The sequence below is a fragment of the Panthera pardus genome, unplaced genomic scaffold (assembly GCF_024362965.1).
Source record: "Panthera pardus isolate Hobbes unplaced genomic scaffold, ASM2436296v1 HiC_scaffold_11, whole genome shotgun sequence".
NCBI lineage: Eukaryota > Metazoa > Chordata > Mammalia > Carnivora > Felidae > Panthera > Panthera pardus.
This window is the reverse complement of record NW_026526666.1, coordinates 72493175-72519596: the sequence shown is the minus strand read 5'-3', so window position 1 is coordinate 72519596 and position 26422 is coordinate 72493175. Positions and strand designations below refer to the sequence as shown.

Sequence of the window (26422 nt, the reverse complement as noted above, 5' to 3'; positions counted from 1 at the left end):
TCACAGAGCAAGCAAAAAGGGTGAATGTGGAACTGAAAGGCAATAAATCTGTAACCCACTCAGAAGTCACCGGGACCTCAGCATACCTCTAGCTTTTGAATTCCCTTTGGAGGTCCCCAGGTAATCCTTGCCCTTAGGCTGTTGTGGTTTGGAGAAGCCAAAGACGCTGTATCTTTGGGCCAACTTGCCCTTAGCCCAGCTCTCTCTAATCCATTTTTACATCTTGTTTCCTCTTCTGTTTGCCCAGTTCTCTTTTTCAGATACCATTTACACTTATGCTGGATCTCCTGTGACTACTACTGCTGCATGTTTTTGTTTTGTTGTTTGGGTTTTAGTAATCCTCTTACACTTTTTATTCTTTTTCATTTTATCTTGCTCATTTTTTTATCCACCATGGCTTGCTTGCTTGCTTTCTTCCAGTCTTTCTTTCTTTCTTTCTTTCTTTCTTTCTTTCTTTCTTTCTTCCTTCCTTCCTTCCTTCCTTCCTTCCTTCCTACAGATTTTATTTTTTTTAAGTAAGCTCTACATCCCATGTGGGGCTCCAACCCACAACCCCAAGATCAAGAGCTCTATGCTGTATGGACTGGGCCGACCAGGTGCCCCACCGTTGCTCTCATGACTCTTACTGTCTTTTCAGCAGTGACCACTTTCCACTGAGGTTTTAATTTCCATGATGTTGTTAGTTTTCTTTGTTTACTCTTCCTGAATGCTAATTTTATTTTTTTTTAATGTTGTCTTACTGTTTTTTCCCTGAGCGCTACCTGTAGTCTCTGCTCTTAGTTATCTCTTGCTTTATAGCGCCATTTGGGAGTGGGTAGGGCTGGGGTAATCTTTGTTAATGATCTTCATCTGTTCTGTGACAACATTTTTCCTGTCTTGTGGTCTTCATCTACTATGCTTCTCCCCACCCCCCGGTTCCTCTCTAACATTGTTGCAGCATTTTTGTTTAGATCCTATACTGATTTCTTTTTACTATTTTTATTTTCTTTTAAGAGGTTATGGCTAGTTCCTCTTTTTTTAATTTTTTTATTATTTTTTTTAATGTTTATTTATTTTTGAGACAGAGAGAGACAGAGCATGAATGGGGGAGGGTCAGAGAGAGAGAGGGAGACACAGAATCCGAAACAGGCTCCAGGCTCTGAGCTGCCAGCACAGAGCCCGACGCGGGGCTCGAACTCACGGACCGTGAGATCATGACCTGAGCCGAAGTCGGATGCTTAACCGACTGAGCCACCCAGGCTCCCCTCTTTTTTTTTTTTTAAAGTTTATTTATTTTGAGAGAGAGAGAGAGATAAAGCAAGTGGGGTAGGGGCAGAGAGAGCAGGGGACAGAGGATCCTAGGCCAGTTCCATGGCGACAGCAGAGAACCCGATGTGGGGCTCGAACTCAAACCGTGAAATCATGACCTGAGCTGAAGTCAGATGCGTAACTGACTGAGCCACCCAGGCGCCCTTTTATTATTGTTTTGATACATTCTAGGGCGTCTTCAAGTGGAAAAAGTTACGTGACTGAAGCCAGGTCAGGATTTGAATTCTGGCTTTGTCACTGACTGGCTCTGTGATCTTAAGGTAATTTAACCTTTCTGTGTCTCAGTTTTTTCTCTATACAATGGAAACAGTAACCTCACAGGATTGGTGAGAAGATTCAGTGAGTTAAGTTGTTCAAAACTCTTAAAACTGTGGCCAGTTCACGGTGTGTGCTGTATGAATATTAACAATATTAACCTACCCTACACACTTACTTGCACTTAGAAAATGCACAGCTTTTTTGCATAGAAGGATTTAACATATTGCATATTAATTACTTAAATCTGCCTAGTCATGCATAACATCTGAATAGGAGGTGTGCATTCAGCAAAAATGTTTTCAAAAAATTGATGAGCTTTTCAGTAATTTTTTGGGAAGCTGTATAATAAATAGTACAGTATATAATAACTTCTAATTAGCTTGCCTTGAAAATATTCATAGGAGACATGCTCAGGAAATACTTTGGTTTTTGCTCTGCATGCTTTTGTCATACTTGAGTTTATATCCAATAGGGACTGATATTTGAAGGTCAGCAAAATTCTGACATTTTAGGCTAAAAATTCTTGCTAAGTATAGTTCAGAAAATAACCATATTGTAGGATGTTTTAGAAATTATAGGAGTTTGATACAGTTTGTTTCAATGAGTTCATATTTTTAATATAATTTTACTTTCATGGCTAAATTAAAATAACCTAGCATTATATGCCTTTTGTACCTTTTTAAAATGTTTTTATTTATTTTGAAAGAAAGAGAGAGACAGAGTGTGAGTGGGGGAGGGGCAGAGAGAGAGGGAGACACAGGATCTGGAGTAGACTCCAGGCTCTGAGCTGTCAGCACAGAGCCTGATGCGGGGCTCGAACTCACAAACCATGAGATCATGACCTGAGCTGCAGTTGGACGCTCAACCAACTGAGCCACCCAGGTGCGCCCCTGTACCTTGTTTTGAGCACACTCTGACTAAATATTCAGTCAGTGAGCAGGTAGATTTTTGAGTCACTACCAAGGATACAATGGTGAACCAAACAGACACGTTCCCTGCCTGAATTAGCCAGAATATGAATGTTAAATTATTGCTGTAAATGCTCATAAGAGGATAAGCAGCTGCTGTGGGAATTTAGAACAGGGAGACCTGAAGTGTGGAGACAGGTAAGGCTTTCTCTGTGGAATTAACCTTTAAGTCTGAGTGGGAATTGGTGATATGAAGCGTAAGTGTCGGGACAGTGTCAGCCTGACCTTGGGAGAGAGCATGGGGAGTGGAAAACACTGAAAGACGGTCAGTGTTGCAGACTCATCGAGGTGAGGTGTAGGGGATGGCAGGAGACGTGGGAAGCGGTGGGCAGGGACCAAATGATGCAGAGCCTTACGTGGCTTGTGAAGGAATCTGGGACCTTACCCTAAGGACAGTGGGACATTTGCAAAGTCTAAGCTTGGGAATGAGATAAATTCACATTGGCTGCTCTGTGGGGAATGAGTCGGCGAAGACCAAGAATGGGTAATGGAGGCTTACCAGGGGGCTGTAGTAGGAGTCCAAGCCAAAGATTATAGCGACTTGAAATAGGATGGTGGTAGTGAAGGTGGAGGGGTGGATGGATGCAAGAAGGATTTCACAGGTGAAACTCATAGGACTCAGTGATTGATTATATGTGGAGGTGGGAGTGGGAAGGAGGGTGGTGTCAAGGATGATTTCCAGGTTTCTGACAGAAGCACCTGTGAAGATGTCGCCTTTCACCTGAGATAGTGAACAGAGGAGAAGGAGGAAATGTGGGGCATCTGTGAAACATCTAGATGATGCTGTAGAGCAGGACGTTGCGTGGATGTGGAACTCAGAAGCAGTTACTTAGAAGGTAAAGTTCGGGATGGTCAGCATAATGATGGCAAATTAAATCATAGATGTGGAACAAAATTGCCTTGGGGATATCTGCAGAATGAAAATGTTAAGACGGCCTCACGTAGTACCCCAAGCTCCTCTCCTCTTTCAAAATTGCTATGCCGATATATGATTTGCACACAAATCATAGCTTCAGGATATATTATGTTTTGGAATGTGTACAGCTTATATCGTGTCTTGAGTTGGTGCACATAATTAGAAATATATTGGTTTATTTCTTAAACAAATACTTCAGAAAATTTTTCTTTTTTCTTTTAGAGAGAGAGCCGGCAAGCCGGGGAGAAGAGGGGCAAAGGGAGAGAGAGAATGAGAATCTTAAGCAGGCTCCACGCTCAGCGTGGCTTGATCTCACGACTCTGGGATCGTGACCTGAGCTGAAATCAAGAGTCAGACACTCAGCCATCTGAGCCACCCAGGGGCCCCTAAACAAACACTTCTTGAGTGTTGCTCTGTACTAGGTGCTGTGCTGTTAGATGCAGGTGATTCACAGACCTAAGTTATAGATTCTGCTTTCAAATTATATGCTGATTCTTTGCAGAGACAGAAAAATAGGCAAGATGTTTTATAAATGCTGTGATATAGGTAAGCATGGGATGTTATGGGAGCAGACATAGCCATAGTATAGGGCATTAAGGAAAGCTTCCTGAGAGAGGTAAGACCCAAGTCTGCTCTGACTTAGAGACCTAAAAGATGAGCTGGCATTGGTAGGCAAAGAAGGCAGAGAAAGGACCTACCACCATGCTGTACTGCCTCTCCCAGTTTCAGAGGCTGCAGGAAGGTCAAGGCCCGAGAGGACAGTAATGTCCATTGGGTTTGACAGTTAAGAGGTCAGTGGCGAACTTAGTGACCCTCTAGAGCAGAGTATGCGTTTGATTGTCTTCGTGTCTCCTGGGCTTTGCATAATTCCTGGCACTTAGTGTTTGTTGCGCTAGCTTTGGGCAGAAGCGAGACACCTCCTTCTCCAAGGTGAATACACGGGAAGAGGATGAGCCTGATTGCTGCTCCACTCTACGTGCTGCAGCAAGCTTATGGCAACTCTTTACCTGCATGCTTTTTTTGTGGCTGTACAGGGAGGCCAGGTGAGCTCCTGCAGCCTGAACAGTTCTCGCTATTAATCTAGTGTTATTTTTATGTTTTACTCTAGTCTTTTTCTTTTCTTTTTCATGGCTGGGTACATGATACCTGTGTCTTTTTTTCATTCACTACTGTACCATAAGCACTTCCCCATGTCACTATAATTTTTTCATAAATTACATCTTCCCCCATAATTTATGAAATGTAATAATTTCATAAATTACATCTTAAGTGGCTGCAAAATCTCTCACTTGGATGTGTATTTGAACATTCATTTGAGGACTGGTTTAATTTTTTTCTTTTGTAATAATTTGAAATAATTACAAAAGAGTTGCAAAAATATTGCCAAGAATTCCCATATAGCGTTTAGCTCATTTATTGTGTCGTCTATCCGATTTCTCCATTGTAAGGTTACACTTTTCCCCTCTAATTATAAGAAGTATCTTACGGGCAGAAACTTGAAGACTGTAGAATACCCCATTTCTCAAAATTCTGCCCATTAATTTTAGCATCCTTTGATGTTTCTTAGCTGAATTATTGCTGAAATGGTTACCAAATGGTGACTTTCTTTTTTTTTAAATTTAATTTATTTTTAAAATTTACTTTCAAGTTAGTTAGCATATAGTGCAACAGTGATTTCAGGAGTAGATTCTGTAATGCCCCTTACCCATTTAGCCCATTCCCGCTCCCACAACCCCTCCAGTAACTCTCTGTTTGTTCTCCATGTTTAAGAGTCTCTTCTGTTTTATCACCCACCCTGTTTTCATATGATTTTTGCCTCTCTTCCCTTATGTTCATCTGTTTTGTCTCTTAAAGTCCTCATATGAGTGAAGTCGTATGATATTTGTCTTTCTCTGACTGACTAATTTCACTTAGCATAATACCCTCTAGTTCCATCCATGTAGTTGCAAATGGCAAGATTTCATTCTTTTTGATTGCCGAGTAATACTCCAGTGTGTGTGTGTGTGTATGTATATATATATACTATATATATATACATCTATCTATATATTATATCTATATCTATATCTATATCTATATCTATATATATACTATATCTATCTATCTATATATAGATATCTATGTATATATCTATATATGGATATCTATGTATATATAGATATCTATATCTATGTATCTATATAGATATAGATATCTATCTATATCTATCTATATATATAGATATATATATATAGATAGATATAGATAGATATCTATATCTATATGTAGATATCTATATCTATCTATCTATCTATAGATATATATAGATATATCTATAGATATATATGTATAGATATATACCACATCTTCTTTATGCATTCATCCATCGATGGACATTTGGGCTCTTTCCATACTATGGCTGTTGTTGATAATGCCGCTATAACAAATGGTGACTTTCTAATTACGTTATTCCTTCTACATTCATTAGTTGGTATTCTGATCTAAGGGAGCACTTTCTCCTCTCCTCATTTATTAGACTCTTGTTTAATGGGTTATGATCTTTTATTATTGATCTGAACTGCTCCAGAGCTGACCATTAGGAGCCCCACAAGTTGGCTTCATTTTACGTTCGATATGGCCTCACTCCTTGAGCCTTTACCTGCTCCGAGGCACCGCAAAGGATCCAGGCTTATCTTGTTTGTGCCTTCTTTGCCTCAGCCCTGCAGTCAGCCATGCTTCCAGGGATCCCTGGTTCTTGTCAGGGAAGAATGGTATTTAGAAACCAAGGTCTAGCTGCTAGACGTGCTCTTTGTAATTGGGACATGACTGCTGCCAGGCTCTTCCCAGTGACCAGAGCTAGGGAATATATGCATGTATCACACAAAGGCACACACACTGCCCACATCTATATTTATTTTTATAGTTCATATCTTTATATATCAAAAACCATCCATTTATACCAAACCTTTCAATTTCAGTACAACCCCCAAAATTTTTTCTAGTTTTTCTCTTTTCCTGTTTGCAATTCCCTTCCCCACCATGGAGAAATCTGGCTCCTGTTAGCTAGCGTCAGTGTACTTACTTACTTATTTGGTTAATCCCAGCATTGCCTGTTGCCACACCCCGAGACCCCCTCATGATGGCTGGATGCCCCGCACCTCTCTTCACTCCAGTCCACGCCTACCCTGATTGGCACCTGAAGCTTAATGGCTTTTAGATTAAATTATTCAGAAAGGCAGACAAGGAGGGAGCTCCTTCCTTTTCATGGCTGCATAATCCTCCATTTTAGTGGATATACCGTAGTTTATTCAGTTCCGACCAAAGGACTTAACTCTCTTATATTACAAATAGTGCTGCGGTAAATAGCCATGTGCGTGAATTGTGAATTTTTGTCAGTGTGTCTTTGGATAGTTTCTTAAATGTGAGATTACTGGGGTAAAGGGCAAAGCATGTAATTTCGTTAGACATGGCCCCATCCTTCCCACCACCACACAGTGTGTGAGAGGAGCGGTTTCCCCCAACACCCTCAAGCTTTTGTCCTAGCTGTGAGTTTGAAATTTTGTCTCTCAGAATTTTGAGGTGCTGTTATTTTTCCGTCTTGGAGGTTTTGGCGTATTTTAAACGCTTATTTTATTTGTTTCTTTGTATGTCATCCACTTTAGGAAACCAGTTTCCTCTTTGGGTGTTTGGGTGTTTGTTCTACATCTTCATTTGAAGATCCTTTTCCTTAATGGAAGAGGAGGTAGAAGTGAAATAGGTGATTAGTTCAGCCTTCTCGCTGTCATATTTGCTGAACAGATAGGTAAATCTGTTGACTGACTGATGGTCCTGTGTCTGCTGGAGCCTCAGGTTTGTAGACTGTATGTATGTTCAGGCATCACATCTGCATTCAGGACAGAAAGCAGGGGAAGGTACGGCCGCCTTCTGAAAGGCAAGGCTTGTTTTGTTTTGTTTTTAATTGTTTTTTAACGTTTGTGTTTGAGAGAGAGAGAGAGAGACGGAGTGCGAGCGGGGCAGGAGCAGAGAGAGAGGGAGACACAGAATCCAAAGCAGGCTCCAGGCTCTGAGCTGTCAGCACAGAGCCCGACTCGGAGCTCGAACTCATGAACCATGAAATGCTGACCTGAGCCGAAGTTGGACGCTTAACCGACTGAGCCACCCAGGCGTCCCTGAAAGGAATAGCTTTCCAACAGCCACCTGCCTTTGTAGGCAGGCTGCTTACCCCTTAAATTTGTTGTTGTTTTTAACGGGAGCCCTGGATGGGATACAGGCCTTTGTGTTGCTGGAATTGCAAGTCTCTAATTCCTGTTTCAATGTGAAAACTTTGTACATTTGTTATATTTTTTTTAACGTTTATTTATTTTTGACAGAGAGAGTGACAGAGCATGAGTGGGGAGGGGCGGAGAGAGAGGGAGACAGAATCTGAAGCAGGCTCCAGGCTCTGCGCTGTCAGCACAGAGCCCGACGCGGGGCTCGAACCCACAGACTGCGAGATCATGACCTGAGCTGAAGTCAGACGCTCAACCAACTGAGCCACCCAAGCACCCCTTTGTACATTTGTTATTTGCATAAATATAAAAATTAAAATTAAACATAAATGTACAAATAAACAGATTGTGAAAAGAAAACAACCCTCCAAACCCACTTTTCAGTTTGGTGCCTATTCTTGTAAGTATGTGCTTAACACGTAACCTTAATTTTCAATATCAGTGTCGTCCTTGTTTGTTACCACCAGCATATGGGCCATACATATATATTACGACTCTACAACTAGATTTTTTCCACTTAGCAGTGTATACTAGACGTTTTGCCTATGTGAGGACATACAGCTGTGCCTCATTCTGTGTAATGGGTACATCGTATACTATACATGTCATTCTCTTGCCCTCATCAATCCATCACCCACCTTGTATCCTCTGTGCTGGTGACTGACATCTAAGAACAGCATCATCTGGGCTTTTTTGCCCTCTGGCTTGGAATCAGCTGATAAAAGACATGGACAGGGATCAGAGGGTGAGTGGTGGGAGAAGTCAGAGCATTTCTTACCCCTCCCACCCCTTACTGGGGCTCCAGGAGCCGCTGTGCCCTTGGTAGTGATCTTCCTGATGGCTGGCCTCTCTTTTCCGATGATACCCTTTGTCTCCTGCTCTTTCACCTTGAGGGCAAGAGTAGCTTCCTACTGTTGATAGTCCCTGGATGCTTCACCACCCGTGGTTGGTTCCTTTCACTCTACTCACACAGCTATAAAAAATCCTGTCATTAATTTCCTTCGGTTCATTCTCTGCATGTGCCATCTGTTTCCTGCCAAGACCCCAGCTGATATAGATGTCATTGTGTAAATGCACAATAATTTATTTGTTTGGTTCCCTGTTGATGGACATTTGAATTTTTTTTCTAGTATTTTGTTCTTATAATGAGTGTTGCTAATGGACATTTATGTACCTATTTTGTAAAGTATTTGTTGGAATGTTCCTTTAGGAAGAAGTCACAGAAATAGAAATGCTGGGCCAGGGTGCACGAATGTTGTAAATTTCAGTAGCCACTTACTTCCCCATTGCTTCTGAAAGAGTCTGCCATTTTACATTTCTACAGTGTGGTGTTTGGTTTTTTTAATGTTAAAAAATTGTAGAGGTAATACTTGTGACTTACAACAAATAAACTTAACTTAGAAATATATAAAGGAAAAAGTACTTCCTAACATTGCATCCTATTTCCTGGAGGTAACCCCATCAACAGCTATGTATCCTATCATGTTTTTTTTTCTTTATAAGATTTATATCCTTATCATAGAATAAATTCATATATAGATAAAGTAAAATCATTTATACATGTATGTATGTGTGTATATCTCTATTTATCTGTCTCTACTAAGGAAGCTCATTTGTAGACTCTGTTCTATTCATCTGTTTGTCTTTTCCTGTGCCAGTACTCATCTATCTTAAGAATTACAGCTTTGAGTTGTTTTTTTTTTAATTTTATTTGTATTTTTATTTTATTTACTTTTAGTTTTTTGAGTTGTTTTGATATCTGGTAAGGCAAATCCTCATTATTTTTCATGAAAAACAATTTCTTGGCTCTTCTTGGGCATGAAGTCTTTGGATTAACTTTAGATTTAAGTTAAAACAAACAAACAAACATGGATCTTGGCTGGAGTCAGACTGAATTTATAGAGAACTGACATATTTCCAATATCGAAACTTCTCACTTAGGAGCCTGGTGTGTTTTCTTTATTTATTCAGATCTTTTATGCCCTTTGGTGAAAATCTTGCCCATTTCCTCCTAAGTTTATTTTTAGATATATTATAGGTTTTGTTGCCATCATGAATGGAATTCTTCCTCTTACATCTTCTCATCAGTTATTGTTGGTATAGTTTTTAAGAAGATTTTTGTGGGGTGCCTGGCTGGCTCAGTTGAAAGAGCACGCGACTCTTAATCTCAGGGTTGTGAGTTCGAGCCCCATGTGGAGTGTAGAGATTACTTAAATTAAAACTTAAAAAAAGCTGTTGAGTTTTGTAAATTAATCTTATCACCTACTTATTTGTTCTGATGGTTTTTTCAGTTGATTCTCTTGGCTTTTCTAGGTGGACAGTTATATAATCTCTAGTTGATAACTTTTTAATCACTTTATGTATAGTGTTTATACATAATTTCTTTCTCATATGTTATTTCATGGCCAAGATATCTTAGTGGGGTAGGGGGTGGTGATCCTAGGAAGTCTTCCCGGCTGATGTTACATTTAAGGTGAGCATCAGAGAATGCTGATCATCAGAGAATGTTCCAGGCAGGCCTTGAGGAAAGAAACAAGGCTGCGTTCAGTGAGTTGGAAGAAGAAAGGCAAAGGACACAGACAGGGTTGGAAAGTGCAAAAGATGGGTTGGAGAGTAAATAGGGGTACAGTCAGAAACTGCTAAACTCTAAGGAGCAATTCCTTTATTCTCAAGGAATTGAGAATTTAATGAAAGATGTGTTAGGCAGAATGGCCCCCCAAAGATGTCCACATCTGAATCCCTGGTATCCATAAATATGTTCCCTCATGTGACAGAAGGGACTTTGCAAATGCAGTTAAGACTACAGACCTTGGGGAGCCTGGGTGGCTCAGTCAGTTAAGCATCCGACTTCAGCTCAGGTCATGATCTCACGGTTCGTGAGTTTGAGCCCCACGTCGGGCTCTGTGCTGACAGCCCAGAGCCTCGAGCCTGCTTTGGATTCTGTGGCTCCCTCTCTCTCTATTCCTCCCCTGCTCATGCTCTATCTCTCTCTTTCTCTCTCAAAAATAAAGAAACATTAAAAAAAATTTTTTTTAAAGACTACAGACCTTAAAACAGGGAGATTATCCTGGATTCTTCAAGTGGACCCGACCTAATCATATGAGCCTGAGAAGCAAAGAAGTTTCTCTGGCTGGGGACAGAAGCAAGATGTGGTAGAAGGGGAAGTTGGAGAGATTCAGAGTGAGAGGGACCTAACCCAGCGTGGCTGAAGGGGGCCGCGTGGAGCAGAGACTGATATCCGGCCAGGAGATGGGGACATCAGCCCTACAGCTGCTGGGAACTGCGTTCAGCCCATAACTGGAATGAGCTCGGAAGCAGATCCGTCTCCGGTGTCTGTAGAAAGGAACACAGCCCTACCGACCGACTCCTTGGTTTTGGCCCTGTGACACCCTGTGCAGAGGACCCTGTTGAGACACAGTGTACCGGGACGTTGGGCACCCGGAGCTCTGAGACAACACATCTGTGTTGCTTGGAGCTGCCGGGTTTGCGGTACTTTGTTACACGTCGGTGGAACGCCAGCTCAGCGGGGTTGAAGCAGGAGAGTGGCGTCAGAATAACGGACCAGTCCTACCTCCGTGTGAGAATGGATCCGGGAGAGTGCACTTCGGAGGCGGGGAACTGTCTGTGGGAATGCAGCGGTGGTGTGGACTAGGGTAGTGATGGGGGGAAGGGGCATGACTCAAGACTTACGTGGGAGGTTGGAATCGCCACAATTTGGTCATTGATTGGGTGCTGGGAAGGAGGGAGAGGAGGAACGCAGGGACAATTGCTGAGTTCTGGCTTTGGATGCTGAGTGACTGGTGGAGCTGTGTCTCAAGGCCAGGACGGGCAGCTTGGAGGATTGCTAGGTCAGGAACTCAGTGGTAACTCCAGGTGGTTCTTCGTTTGGAAATTCTCCTGTAAATACTTATTTTAAGATAGAGTATATCAACAAGATGATTGCTTTATCCTTTAAGACCTGAATTATTTTTTTGATTATTTTTTTTTTTTTTTCCTTTTAGGTCATGTAGGAAATTGTAAACCATGTGAAGATGGGACTCTTGGTATTTGTGCGCAATCTGCTGCTAGCCCTCTGCCTTTTTCTGGTACTGGGATTTTTGTATTACTCTGCGTGGAAGCTGCATTTACTCCAGTGGGAGGACCCCAGTAAGTATGGTCACCCCAGCCTGCCCCCAGGGAACGTGGGGTGTTCGCTGGGCTGCAGTGCCCTCACACCCTTCGGAGACAGGCAGTGAGAGGAGACCGCACGCTCCTGGGACTCAGGCTCAGAAATTGCCTCCCATTTTTGTGGCTGTAGGTTGAGATCTTTGATGTTTTTCAAAAACTGCATGCCATGGCATATCCTCTTATGATCTCCGTAAAAACATGCTATTCTGCAATAAAAGCCCAAACTCTTCCAGTACTTCTGGTTTCTGAATGCCGTGCTTTTTAATTACTAAAGTGCGTTGCCTCTCCCATTTGTATTCGTTGCCTCGGGGCTCCATATCACAGCTGGTTTTCTTCTGTCCTGAAAACGTTCGCCTTTACCTTTTCTTTGAATTTGCAGTTTTCAATTTAATACTGTCTTTGTTTTATGTTCCCTGAAGAAATTTTGTCTACCTAGTTATTTTGTCCTTGCTGGCACTGAACTTGTACCTGAACAGAATAATGGCTCCCCTCCCCGCACCCTCCCCAGTACCTCCTAATCCCTTTCTCTGGCTTGTACTCCTGGCCTCCTATGTTACACAGTGTTTGCCACACAGTTCTCTGTACCCCCTGACTTGGTTTCGACTCATGCAGTATGGCCTGTGCTGTGGTGTTTTGAGGCTTGTGGCCAAAGGGCTCTCATTGGGCGTCACCAGCAGGTGCACATTCTCTTCTTGGATGTTGCTCGAAGTATCACACAGTGACCATATGTAGTTTTCCTTTTGGTTCTGTTTGTCTGATGGCTGGCTGAGTTCGGTGCAGGAAACACTGGGTAGTCTGGTCCTGATTCCTGGTGAATGTGACTTCCCTAAAATAGTTTTGTTTTTACAAACATTGACTGGCTACCAGTGTAGAATTCACTCGAGAGTCGAGTCAGTCTCTGGGTCTCAGGTTAAAATGAGTGGGAAGAGGCAAGTGGCATTGACCTACTATTATTGTATTGAGACCTTGATAGCGGAACCATTCCTATGAAGTAATTCATTTATTTCTTACATGGCCCAAACTCCTGAAGCAGTTTCAAGCCAACTAAAAAAAATTTTTTTTAATGTTTATTTAGTTTTGAGAGAGAGAGAGAGCAACAGAGTGTGAGGAGGGGAGGGGCAGAGAGAGAGGAAGACACAGAATCTGAAGCAGGCTCCAGGCTCCGAGCTGTCAGCACAGAGCCTGATGCAGGGCCCGTATTTGTGAACCGTAAGATCATGACCTAAGCCGAAGTCGACACCCAACCGACTGAGCCACCCAGGCGCCCCTCAAGCCAATTTTTAAAATGTAGTGTTACCTCTTAACTTCTTGTTTTACGTGGAATGTTTCAGTGCCTCTTAAACGGTTAGCTTATAATTTTCACTAATTACTTTGTCTTTCCAGAGTTTATTTAAATTTCTCTGTCCCAACTTATTTTTTAAAACAAGAAGACTACCCAGAATCAAGTGTTTGCATCAGTGCAGTGCAAAATTCTGTAGTCAAAAGCATTCTCTATATCCATCATGGATAGATTTCATCTGTATCCATAAAATAGAAATATGTTCAAGGAATGGTGGTCTCCTTTTCTGTTGAGAACTCTTGACCTGTAGACAACATAACTAAGAATTAGATAATATTTTCCTAGAGAAGTTGAGAAGGACATTAACTTTATGGAAGACCTATCATATGCCAGGTGTTAGGCTACACAACTTATTAATTATATTAAATTATATGAAGTTAAATTAAATTAAAATAAATTTACTTCTCACTGTAACCATGTGGAGATGCTGTTATCCCTGTTTTCCAGCTGAGCAAACAAGGACTTAATTAAATGTTACACAGCTAATTATTAGAACCGGAACTGAATCCTGGTTTGTCTTTAAAACCCACGTTCCTTATTTTATTGAAAAGTATAATAAATACTAAGACTAAGGATAGGATTGAATTCTGTATTCTAATTGGTAAAAAGAGAGGAGAGGGACTCAGAGAAGAAATAGCAGAGAGTGTCAGGACGGAGGCGGAGAAGAAAGAAGGAAGGGAAGTAAGGGGAAGAGAAAGAAAGGAAGTTCTCCAAACGAGCGAGCAGTTTATTGGCTTGGCGGTGGCAGGGTGCTGTGTGTTCACGAGCCAGCGCTGTAGGCTTCAGTAGTTTATTAATAGCTGTCTGCTTTCCTTGGAGTGAATTATCAGCTGACTAACCACTATTTGCATCTTTTTGTTCTTCTGACACTCAGGCCTTTTAGATACTTGACTTTGAATAGGTCGTTTTAGACCGTCTTACTGTAGCATATTGTTTTCTGTACTGTAACATCAGAGAGCAGGGTAATATGACCAACTCTGATGGCTGACCAAGGCGGAGAAGTGTCTTTTACTCAAGAAACAAAAGTCAGTTTATTGAGCCTCCTATAGGAGATGGCCATTGTGTAGTGAAATTTACTGCTGCTGCTAATAATAATAAAACGAAAATAGTAATTTACTGAGTGTCTATGTGCTGTGATGGGAACTTTGTATTCATGATGTATTTGAACCTCATAGTTTATTAAGACTTTTTTTTGTGGGGGCTCCTGGCTGGCTGAGTCAGTTAAGTGTCTGACTCTCAATTTTGGCTCAGGTCATGATCTCACGGTTTGTGAGATTGAGCCCTATGTCGAGCCTGCTCTCTCCCTCTCTCTGCCCCTTCCCTGGTCGCATGCTGTCTCTCTCAAAATAAACAAACATTAAAAGTTTTTTTTAATTAAATTTATTATTATTATTTTTTTAATGCTTATTTTTGAGAGAAAATGAGCAGGGGAGGGGCAGAGAGACAGGGGGACAGAGTTTCTGAAGAAGGCTCTGTGCTGACAGCAGACAGCCTGATGCGGGGCTCCAGTTTGTGAACCATCAGATCGTGACCCGAGCCAAAGTCGGACACTTAACCGACTCAGCCATCCAGGCACACTGATTTCTTTTGTTTAGAGACAGGGAGAGAGCACGAGCGGGGCAGAGGGGCTGAGGGAGAGAGAGAGAGAGACGGAGAGACAGAGACAGAGAGAGAGAGAGAGAGAGAGAAAGAGAGAGACAATCTTAAGCAGGCTTCATGCTCAGTGTGGTGCCTGATGTGGGGCTCAATCCTGTGACCTGAGCCAAAATCAAGAGTCAGACGCCGAACTGACTGAGCCACCCAAGTGCCCCTGGTCCTCATAGTTTAGATTGATTATTATTATCCTCTCTTACAGATGCAGGAGCTGAGGCTTCAAAGAGGCTCAATAAGAGTTTGTATGTCTTTCATCCGGGGGGGTATTTCCAAGTTTGAACAATAAATGTCTTTAGCATTATTTTTCCTTAATTTTTACACTTTTTTATGACTTACCAAGGTTATCTATTGGAATTCCTTCATGGTGGTGGGGGGAATCTAGAGATTTTTATTATTAAATTATGCATTCAGTAAGCAGTATATTCCTATTTTGGCCCATGTACTATTCTGTGTAAAGTGGATATAAGATGAACGTAGACCTTCATGGTCTCAGCCTATTGACACAATAACAGCTCTATTTTTAAAAAATAGTTTATTTATTTTTGAAAGAGAGCGCGCAAGCAGGGGAGGGGCGGAGAGAGAGAGGGAGACAGAGAATCTGAAGCAGGCTCTATGCTGACAGCAGTGAGCCCAATGCAGGCCTCGAACCCATGAACTGTGAGATGACTTGAGCTGAAGTCGGACGCTCAACTGACTTAGCCACCCAGGTGCCCCTTATATGTTGTGTTCTAAAAGAGATGTGTGTATGAAATGCCATGTTAGGGCATAGAATCCCTTCTAGACAGAAAATCTTATGATTTCATCAGTCCCAAGACATTGTGGCAAGGTGCACACTGCTTTGTTTTGAGCAGCTTAGAGCCGTGTGTGGCCAAGGCTTGGTCAACTTGCCAGGACCTGGGTCAAGTGCTTAACCTGAAAGGCTTTAAGTATAAGATTGGTCTCATTATCAACTTGTTTTTAAAAGTTCTGTAGCTTGCAGTTTTTGGTTTCTTATGTTAAGGAGCTTGGAAGTTACCGCTCTGTCCTCACAACACCTAAAAACCTGAGCAGACAGAAAAACCAGTAATTCTTTTTGGATCCATAAGAGAGGGGAGGACACAGGGCAGACTGCTGCCTCTGAGATTGGAGAGACAGGTGAATACAGGGAGTGGCATGCAAAAACTGTCACAGGAAGCAGTGCCAGAATAGGAAAACCTGAATTATAATAGATGAATTGCTGGAGGCTCTGGACAAGTCCGAGAATCAAAAACTCTAGGAGGAGCCAGTCACAGGGGGCCCCCACAGTATTGTGAGATTTATTTCCAGGGGCTCAGCCAGATTCTCACAGGAGATATTGGGGAAAGGTCTTCCCATGCATCTGGCACATGAGAAGAAAGGAACCGTTTTGAAATATGCCAGGACAGTTTTTTCTTCTTAATAAGACCTGCCCTCAAGGGAAACTAGTTAACCAGAGCCCAGCCTGTTGGAGTAGTATCAGAACCTAACTGATCTGGGGAAAGGGAAGTATCCAGCTCCAGTCATCTCTAGCCTTCCACGTGGGAGAAAGGAAATATCCAGTTCCATCCTTGAGGGCAAAGAATTCCCCACGGAAGGGATACAGATGGGAAATGATGAAAAGACATCATACATCATCAGGGATATACAAACTAAAACAACGTTGAGATACCACTATGTACCTATTAGAATGGTCAAAGTCCTAGAACACTGACAACATCAAATGCTGGCGAGGATGTGGAGCAACAGGAACCCTCATTCATTGCTGGTGGGAACACAAGATGGTACAGACACTTTGGAAGACAGTTTGGCAGTTTCTTATAATACTAAACATATTCTTACTCTGTGATCTAGCAGTCACATTCCTTGGTATTTACCCAAAGGAGTTGGTTGTTTTTTTGTCCACAAAAAACCCTGCACACAGATGTTTATAGCAGCTATATTCATCCTAATGGCCAAAAGTTGGAAGCAACCAAGATGTCCTTTAATAGTTGAATGGAGAAACTGTGGTAGATCCAGACAATGGAATATTGTCAATCGCTAAACGTAAGTGAACTATCAAGTCATGAATAGACATGGGGGAGCCTTAAATGCATATTTCTAAGTGAAGGAAGCCAATCTGAAAATGCTACACACTGTATGATTCCAACTATATGACATTCTGGAAAAGGCAAAACTATGGCGATAATAAAAAGATTAGTGGTTGCCGAGGTTGGAAGTGGGGAGAGGTAGGTATAAGCAGGGCATAGAGGATTTTTAGGGTAGTGAATCTATAAGATATCATAATGATGAATATGTTTTTGTACTTTTGTCCAAACACAGAGGCTGTGCAACACCAGGCATAAACCCTTATGTAAACTATGGACTTTAGGTAATTATGATGTATCAGGATAGGTTCATCAGTTTTAAAAGTGTACCACTCTGGTGAGGGATATTGATAATGGGAGAGGATATACATGTGTGGGGGCAGGAGGTATAATAGGAAATATTTGTACTTTCCCTTGAATTTTCTGTGAACCTAACTGCTCTAAAAAAATACTCTTAGTAAAGTACTGTAGAATTATCATATTTTATGTATGTGTGTGCATGTTTATACACACACACATGTAAGATGATAAAAATATATATGTACATATGTTTAACTTAATGAACAAATGAACACAGCCTTGGAGTGAGTTAGATGTACTTCAGTTTCTTCATCTCCAAAATGGAGACAAAATACTGACATTTCTCTTGGCTCTGATGCTTTATTCAGGTCAGGTCTTATAGGAGAGTTGGGTTGTTGCCTCTTATCGGTAGACCTGATTCCCGTGCTCCCTTTCATGGAAACTTTACATATTTTATTATTTTAATTTTTATCTATATGTATTTCATAAGTTAAAGTGGATATTTTGGAGGAGTAGGATTAATTTCTTATGGGACCTTTAAAAATTCATGTTACCATATTTATCAATATTGCAATTCCCTCTGTGTTCTTGCCTATATTTTACAAAAGATCATAACGGGAGAGATCATAAAATATGCATTATTGATCTGATTACTATGGAGAATACCATCTGGCAAGTAAGTTGGAGTTTGGATCTGATGTTGGGAGAAGGGTAGATTAAGTTTAGCTTAATAGACATAGGAAATTATGTTCACTCTTAGTTTTCCATCTTAAAAACGAAATGGAGGCTGGTATTTCTAGCCTGTGGCTTAGGGTAACACTCTGCTTCTTATGATAATGGCATAACTGGTATCAAGCTAGCCGTCTCTCTATAAATAGTTACAGAGCTGGACAGTATAAATGAAGCAACTCTTGCCAAGCAGTGGACAGGAGGCAGTATAAAATTTCAATGCCTAAGAAAAGGAAAACTTATGAGGTGAGCTCTGCAGTTCTCTTTGTGGGGGCAATTTCCCAGCCCTGCCCACAGAGCTGGAATCTCAACAGACCATAGTGCCTCCACTTGGCTGAGGAGGCAGAGATCAGGGTGTAGGGCAGCTGAAGTGGTTGGAGTCCGTGAGGCAGGTCATCACTGAGTAGGGAATTTTTGAGAGACACAAGCCGGGCTGGGGGAGGAATTCCTAGGAGTCGGTAGCTGTGGACTGGGCTATGTATGTGCAGGGCAAAACCACCTGAATTTAACTACGTAGGTAACAGCTGTACAGGACAGGAGTAGAGGTCAAGCAGTCTGTGGGTGGCTGAAGAGTCAGGGACTTTGAAGTTGCAGCCCTACCAGAGTGGAGAAATCTCATTAGAACTTTACTACCCCTGGCATCCAGATGCCAGAAAGTTCATGCCTTAAGAATAAAGATCTCACTCCAGAGTAAGACTCACCCTAACAAGACCTAAAACCAAGCCCCAACCAAGGCTGGGTCCTGTCAAGTTAGAGAAGAGTCAAAAATACCATGGACTTTCCTCAGATCCACACTAAACATAGCGTCGAATCCTGCCTCCACAAATTCAAGGTGGTCAGGCAGTAATTGAACTGCCTGATAAAATAGAAATCGGCACGCTTCAGAGGAAGATAGCAGTATTCATAGTTTCTGCATGCAACATCCAGAGTGGTCAGTGTTCAATAAAAAGTTAGTAGACATACAAACAGACAGGAAGGAAATAGTGACCCATATTAAAGAAAAAACAAAGCCTGTAGATGAGAGAACTCACATAGCAAAATAGCTATTACAAATAATTTATTTTATTTTATTAAACATTTCTTTGTTTATTTTTGAGAGAGAGAGACAGAGACAGAGACAGAGACAGAGCACAAGCAGGGGAGACACAGAGAGAGAGAGGGAGACACAGAATCTGAAACAGGCTCTAAGCTCTGAGCTGCCAGCACAGAGCCCGACATAGGGCTTGAACTCACAAGCTGTGAGATCATGACCTGAGCCGAAGTTGGACACTCAACCGACTGAGCCACCCCGTTGCCCCTATTTTATTTTTTTAAATAAATGCTGTTTTGTTTTTTTTTTTTTAAGCTTATTTATTTTGAGAGAGTGTGAATGCATGTGGGGGAGGGGCAGAGAGTGTGAGCGAGATAGAGAGTATTCTAAGCAGGCTCTGTACCATCAGTGCAGAACCCAGTGTGGGGCTTGAACCCACAAACTGCAAGATCATGACCTGAGCCAAAGTCTGGCACTTAACTGACTGAGCCACCCAACTGCTCCTATTACAAATAATTTAAAGGATTAAAGAAAAATACAGTGAACAATAAGTAGTCTCAGCAGAGAAATCAAAACTATAAAAAAACCAAAAACAAATTCTAGTACTAAAAAGTATAGGAACAGAAAATGAAGATTGCACTTCACAGTAGGTTGAATATAACAGAAGTCAGTGAAGTTGAAGGGAGTGCAATAGAAATTATCCAGTCTGAAACACAGAAAGAAAAAAAATATTGAGGAAAAATGAACTGAGCCTCAGGGACCTGTGGGGCAGTATAAAATTGTCTAATATATATGAGTGTTGGACAGAAAAAAATGTTAAGAAATAACGGCTGAAAGCTTCCTAAATTTGGTGAAAAACGTTGACTTACAGATCTAAGAAGTTCAGCAAACTCTAAAAAGGATAAATATTGGGAAAGTTTAGGCATATGATAGTTAAACGTCTGAAATCTAAAGTGAAAATCTTGAAGACAAAGAAAAAGAAACATTGTCTATGGGAGTAGGAAACCCCACTGACCTTTCACCAGAAGCAGTAGAGTTCACACAATGAAAGATCTTCAGAGTGCTGAAAGAGAAATACCAAACACCTGTCATCCCAGAATCCTTTATCTGTTGGAAATATCCTTCAAAAATGAGGATGAAATGAAGACATTTTTTTCAGATAACAGTTAAGAGAGTTTGTTGCTAGCAAAGCTGCATTAACAGAAAAAACACTAAAGAATATCCTTCAGGCCAACAGGACGTGAGAGCAGATGGACATTTGGATCAACAGGGAAAAGCGAAGGTTGCTGGAAATGGTAAATAAGGGGCAAATATAAAAGACTCATTCCTTTTTTTCTCATCGTTTGCTTAAAAGACAACTAATTGCTTAAAGCAAAAATAATAACCCTGTAGAATGAGGCTTAGAATTTATGTAAAGGTAAGATATGACAAAACTTGCACAAGAAATGGGGAGAGGGGAGATAAGTGGAACCTTACCTGTCGTAAAGTTATTACATTTGTGAAAAGAAGAAGTGGGAAGTAGGAATGTTGTGTATAAAGTGAGGAAAGAGTAAAGTAAGAGGTAGGAAATGTCAGACGTGAAGAGGTATTATATTGGCTCTAAATAGACTCTGATAAGTTAAGGATGTGTATTCCTTAGCAGAACTCCTTGGTAGAACAACTACTAGGAAAAAAAAATAACACAAAGAGGTATACTTATCTGAGAGGCCAATGAAGAAATAAAAAGCACTAAAAAATAGTTAACCGCCCCCAAAAGCAGGAAAACAGCAATATAAGAGCAAAAAAACCGAAGAGAGAAATGGAAAACAAATTTAAGACAGTTGACTTAATCCTGACTGTGTTAACAATTACATTTCAATGGGAATGGATTAAAACTCCAGCTAAAGGCAGAAATTGTCAGAATGGTTAACAAAGCAGGATGTATGTCCTGATATAGGAGACCTGTATTTTAAATCTGTTTTTTAGTGTTTATTTATTTTTGACACACACACACACACACACACACCCACACACACACACACACACAGAGTGTGAGCTAGAGGGGCAGAGAGAGAGGGAGACAAAATCAGAAGCAGGCTCCAGGCTCTGAGCTGTCAGCACAGAGCCCGATGCGGGGCTCGAACCCACCAATCGCGAGATCATGACCTGAGCCGAAGTCAGATGCTCAACCAACCAAGCCACCCAGGCACCCCTAAGAGACCTGTATTTTAAATTTAAAAACAGGTTCAAAGTAAAAACAGGGTCAAAGATATGGAAAATATATCTTATATAAATAATAAGCATAGGAAAGTTGGCATAACTATTAATTTCAGTCATTACACCTTATGACAAAAAATATGACAAGAGATTACAGAGGGTTATTACATAATGATAAAAGGAGCAGTTTGTCAAGAAGACATACATAAATATGTATGTACCTAATAATCAGAGAGTGTTAAACTTCATTAAGCAAAAACTGGTTAAAACTAAGGGAGAAAGGGACAAATCCACAATCATGTTCAAATATATTAATACCCCTCTCTCAGTAATTAATAAAACAAGTCAAAAATCTGTAAGGATATAGAAGACCTAAGCAACTCTATGAACTACCTTTTCCTAATTGACATTTATAGAACATTTTACCCAATGGCAGAATACACATTCGTTCCAAGTGTACAGAGAATGTTCATTGAGATTTTTGTGCTATTGAGGACATGATAGATGAAGTTAATATGTAGATAATATACTGGGAGGAGAAAATTTCAGTATTTGTCAATGATACTGGAATTAAAATAAAATTAAAAAAATAAAATTTGCTAGGTTTGATATTTAGAATATACAAGGAATTCCTGCAAACGAAGAAGAAAAAGGCAGCAATCCCAGTAGAAAATGGGCAAAGAATTAGAACGAGTTTACAGAATAAGAAACCCATAAGGTTAAGCGTAGGAATAGATATTCAAACTCATGAGCTATAACAAATATTAAAATTAAAACAAGATATCTCCTTATACCTTAGACTGACAAAAGAAATGTTAGAAAGCTGGATAATCCAAGTGTTGGCAGGAATGTGAGAATATAGTAACCTGTATTCTTTGTCAGTGGGAAGTAGACTGGTAAAGCCATTCTGGAACACATTCTTGTAATAACTAACTGAAGTATACATACATCCTTTAGCTCAGCAAATCTGCCATATATATATGTATGTGTGTGAATGTATGTGTGTGTGTGTGTATATATATGTATATGTGTGTGTGTGTGTGTGTGTGTATATATATATATATATATATATATATATATATATATATATATTCATTCATTCCATGGCACTTACCAGAGACATACATTATTTGTGTGCTCAGGGAGTTGGAGGATGAATGTATTTCCATCCTAGGGGTGGGGGTGAGTAGGCAAAAAGTAGGGTATTTATATCATGAAATGATTTGCAGCTGTTAGAAGTAACAGATCCAATATACACAAAACAACATGGATGGAACTTTAAACACATAATTTAAAAAAATTTTTTTTTAACGTTTATTTATTTTTGAGACAGAGAGAGACAGAGCATGAACAGGGGAGGGGCAGAGAGAGAGCGAGACACAGAATCTGAAACAGGCTCCAGGCTCTGAGCTGTCAGCACAGAGCCCGACGCGGGGCTCGAACTCACGGACCACGAGATCATGACCTGAGCCAAAGTCGGACACTTAACCGACCGAGCCACCCAGGTGCCCCAAAATACATAATTTAAGTCAAAAGTGAAACAGAATAACACAGTGCCACTTTTGTAAATTAAAAGAACAGGAATACAAAGATTTCTTAGGAAACAAAAAACATGAGCCATAAAATTAAAAAGTGATAAATTAACTTGACCCAAACTAAAAATGTTTGTCCTCTGCAGCCAATTAAGCCGACTGTGCTCTTTCCCCGTGGGGCCCAGTGTGCATTGGCTGTGAACAGCAGCCTCCTTGGTAGGTATGCAGCCTGTTGGTTGTATGGGTTGCCCTAAGGGACCTTGGAGACAGTTTTCTTCTGGTGGACGTTGAGGTTTGGCCTCACGCTTTCTCCAGTCTAGGCTCCAGACAGGTATGCGGGGTGCCTTTGGAAAGCCCCAGGGCACAGTGGCCAGGGTCCACATTGGCCAAGTCATCATGTCCATCCGTACCAAGTTGCAGAACAAGGAGCATGTGATTGAGGCCCTACCTAGGGCCAAGTTCAAGTTCCCTGGCCGCCAGAAGATCCACATTTCCAAGAAGTGGGGCTTTACTAAGTTTAATGTGGACGAATTTGAAGACATGGTGGCTGAAAAGCGGCTCATCCACAGATGGCTGTGGGGTCAAATACACCCCTAATCGTGGCCTCTTGGACAAATGGAGGGCTCTGCACTCATGAGAACCTCAGCACTGCCCTTCCCCATTCATGCCCACCAATAAATCCTGCTTCCTGTCAAAAAAAAAAATGTCTTTTAAAAAACACCAAGAAAATGAAAAGACAAGCCATAGAATGGGGAAGAATATTCAGTACTTGTATATATAACATTCAGTTAAAAATATTTAGTACATGCATATGTTTGTATCTAAAATATATAAAAAATTCTTATAATTTAATGAGGGTAAACAGCTTAACCAAAAATGGGTAAAATATTTGAAGAGACACTTTACAAAAGATGTACGAATGGTAATAAGCACATGAAAAGATGCTCAACATTGTTACTCATCATAGAAATACAAATTAAAACCATAGTGAGATAACATTACATATCAACTAGAATGACTTAAGTTTTGATAAAAGATAACAAAGTGGTAGCAAGAATATGAAGTAAATGGGACTCTTATATTGCTGTTGTGAATGTAAAATGGTGCAACTCCTTTGAAAACCAGTTTGGCAATCTCTTAAAAAGCTGGGGCGCCTGGGTGGCTCAGTCGGTTAAGCGTCCGACTTCAGCTCAGGTCACGATCTCGTGGTCCGCGGGTTCGAGCCCCGCGTTGGGCTCTGGGCTGATGGCTCAGAGCCTGGAGCCTGCTTCCAATTCTGTGTTTCCCTCTCTCTCTGCCCCTCCCCCGTTCATGCTGTGTCTCTCTGTCTGAAAAATAAATAAACGTTAAAAAAAAAATTAAAAAAAAAAAAAGTTATACATACACCTGCCAAATGGCAGTCATTCCACTCGTAAGTATTTACCTAAGAAAAAGTAAAAGCATATGACCAAATAAGACCTGTACATGAATGCTCACAGCAGCTTTATTCCCAGGAGCTCCAAACTGGAAACCAACCCAAATGTCTATCAACAGGTGAATGGATGAACAAAATGTGACATATTCACACAGTGAAGTACCATTTAACAATGAAAAGGAAAAAAGTTGATACGTTCAGCATCGTGGATGAATGTTAAGCTCATGAATGAGTACATATTAATATTATTAAGTACATATTAAGTACATACTAATATTAATATTAGTACACATTAATATTAATTGATATTAGTATAATAGTATATTATGACTACATATTATATGTTCCATTTATATAAAATACAAGCTAATTATTAATAATTAAAAGCAGATTGTTAGTTACCTTGGATGAAACATGAAGGGAGAAATGGATTGCAAACGGGCACAGGAATTTTTTGAGATAGAAATGCCCTGTGTCTTGATAATGGCAGTGGTTTTGTGAATGTATATAACTGTCAATACTCTTCAAATTGTATACATTAAATTGAAGCAGTTTATTGTATGTAAATTACTCCTGGATAAAGTTGATAAGAAAGAGTAAATGCATATCAAACATACATATATTAAAAGAACATAAGCAAATGTATCCATTAAACAATAGAATGGTTGCCTCTGTAGGAGGAAGAAATGGGAGAAAAAGGGGAATAAAATTTATGACTTGATTTATACTATTTTCCATAGGGTTCTTTGCAATTCCCTCAATGTGGTTGGGTAATCGTTTCTGTATGCAGGTACATTCTGTGATAGTTAGGAGACTAGCCTATCTGAATGCAGGAAAGACCCTCTAGGGAGCAGAATAGCCAGCATGTACGCTAAAATCCACATAACATTGCTGCGTAAGAAATGAAAGAATATTGAAATAAAGATACACCGTGTTCATGGAGCAGAAGGCATGATCTTAAGATACTGAATCTCCCCAATTTGTTTTAGGATTCAACACATTTCCACTAAAAATCCCAGAAGGTGTGGTGGGTTCTTTTAAAAATTCACTTTTTTGCTAGAAATTGCTGACTCTAAAGTTAATATGAAAATACAGAGAATTTAAAATTGTCAAAATAGTTTTGGTAGGGCATGTGACTGTTCTTGATCATGTGGTCGTGAGTTCAAGCCCCAGGTTGGGCACAGAGCTTACTTATAATGGCTAAAATTAACAACTCAAGAAACAACAGATGTATGTTGGCAAGGGTGCAGAGAAAGGGGAGCCCTTTTGGACTGTTGGTGGGAATGCAAACTGGTGCAGCCACTCTGGAAAACAGTATGGAGGTTCCTCAAAAAATTAAAAATAGAACTACCCTGGAGTGCCTGGGTGGCTCAGTCAGTTAAGCGTCTGATTTTGGTTCAGGTCATGATCTTGTGGTTCGTGAGTTTGAGCCCCACATCGGGCTCTCTGCTGACAGCTCAGAGCCTAGAGCCTGCTTCAGGTTCTGTGTCTCCCTTTCTTTCTGTCCCTCCCCCACTCACACTCTGACTCTCTCTCTCTCTCTCTCTCTCTCTCAAAAATACATAAACATTAAGAAAACATTTTTTTTAGTAATAAAAAAAAAGAACTACCCTATGGCCCAGCAATTGCACTACTAGGTATTTACCCAAAGGGTATAAGAATGCTGATTCGAAGGGACATATGCACCCCAATATTTATAGCAGTGCTATCAACAATAGCCAAATTATGGAAAGAACCCAAATGTCCATTGACTGATGAATAGATAAAGAAGATGTAGTATGTGTATGTGTGTGTGTGTGTGTGTGTGTGTATATATATATACACACACACACACACAATATACACACACACACACATGTAGTATGTGTGTATGTGTGTGTATATATACACATATGTAGTATGTGTGTATGTGTGTATATACACACATATGTGTGTATATACACACAGACACACACATGCACAATGGAATATTACTCAGTGATCAAAAAGAATGAAGTCATCATTTGCAACAGTGTGGATGGAATTAGAGCATATTAGTGAAATAAATCAGAGAAAGACAAATATCTGATTTCACTCATGTGGAACTTAAAATAGATGAACATAAGGGAAAGGGAAGGAAATACACATACATTGACTGTGTTCCTTATGCTGTGCCTTTTATTCCTATGATTTACTTATTTAATAGCCAGTTGATTTTTGATAAAGATACCAAGGCAATTCAATAGGAAAAAAATACAATCTTTTTGATAAATGGTAGCAAACAAATCTTGACTCATGTTTCTCA

The 26422-nt window shown here is 40.5% G+C and overlaps 1 protein-coding gene, 1 non-coding gene and 1 pseudogene across 2 annotated transcripts in view; all 3 read left to right on the top strand.

Annotated features, from left to right (window-relative positions):
- Window positions 1–26422, top strand: part of ST3GAL3 (ST3 beta-galactoside alpha-2,3-sialyltransferase 3) — a 199828-nt gene that overhangs the window by 14719 nt on the left and 158687 nt on the right. Inside the window, 1 exon segment of the mRNA XM_019428981.2 lies at window positions 11699–11843. Coding sequence (XP_019284526.2) covers window positions 11729–11843 — 115 coding nt within the window. The 5' untranslated portion in view covers window positions 11699–11728.
- On the top strand, window positions 22865–22996 carry LOC128776000 (small nucleolar RNA SNORA70). Its single transcript, XR_008420976.1, has one exon. It is a non-coding gene; the product is annotated as a small nucleolar RNA SNORA70 (small nucleolar RNA).
- LOC109254794 (60S ribosomal protein L10-like) lies at window positions 23015–23376 on the top strand (annotated as a pseudogene).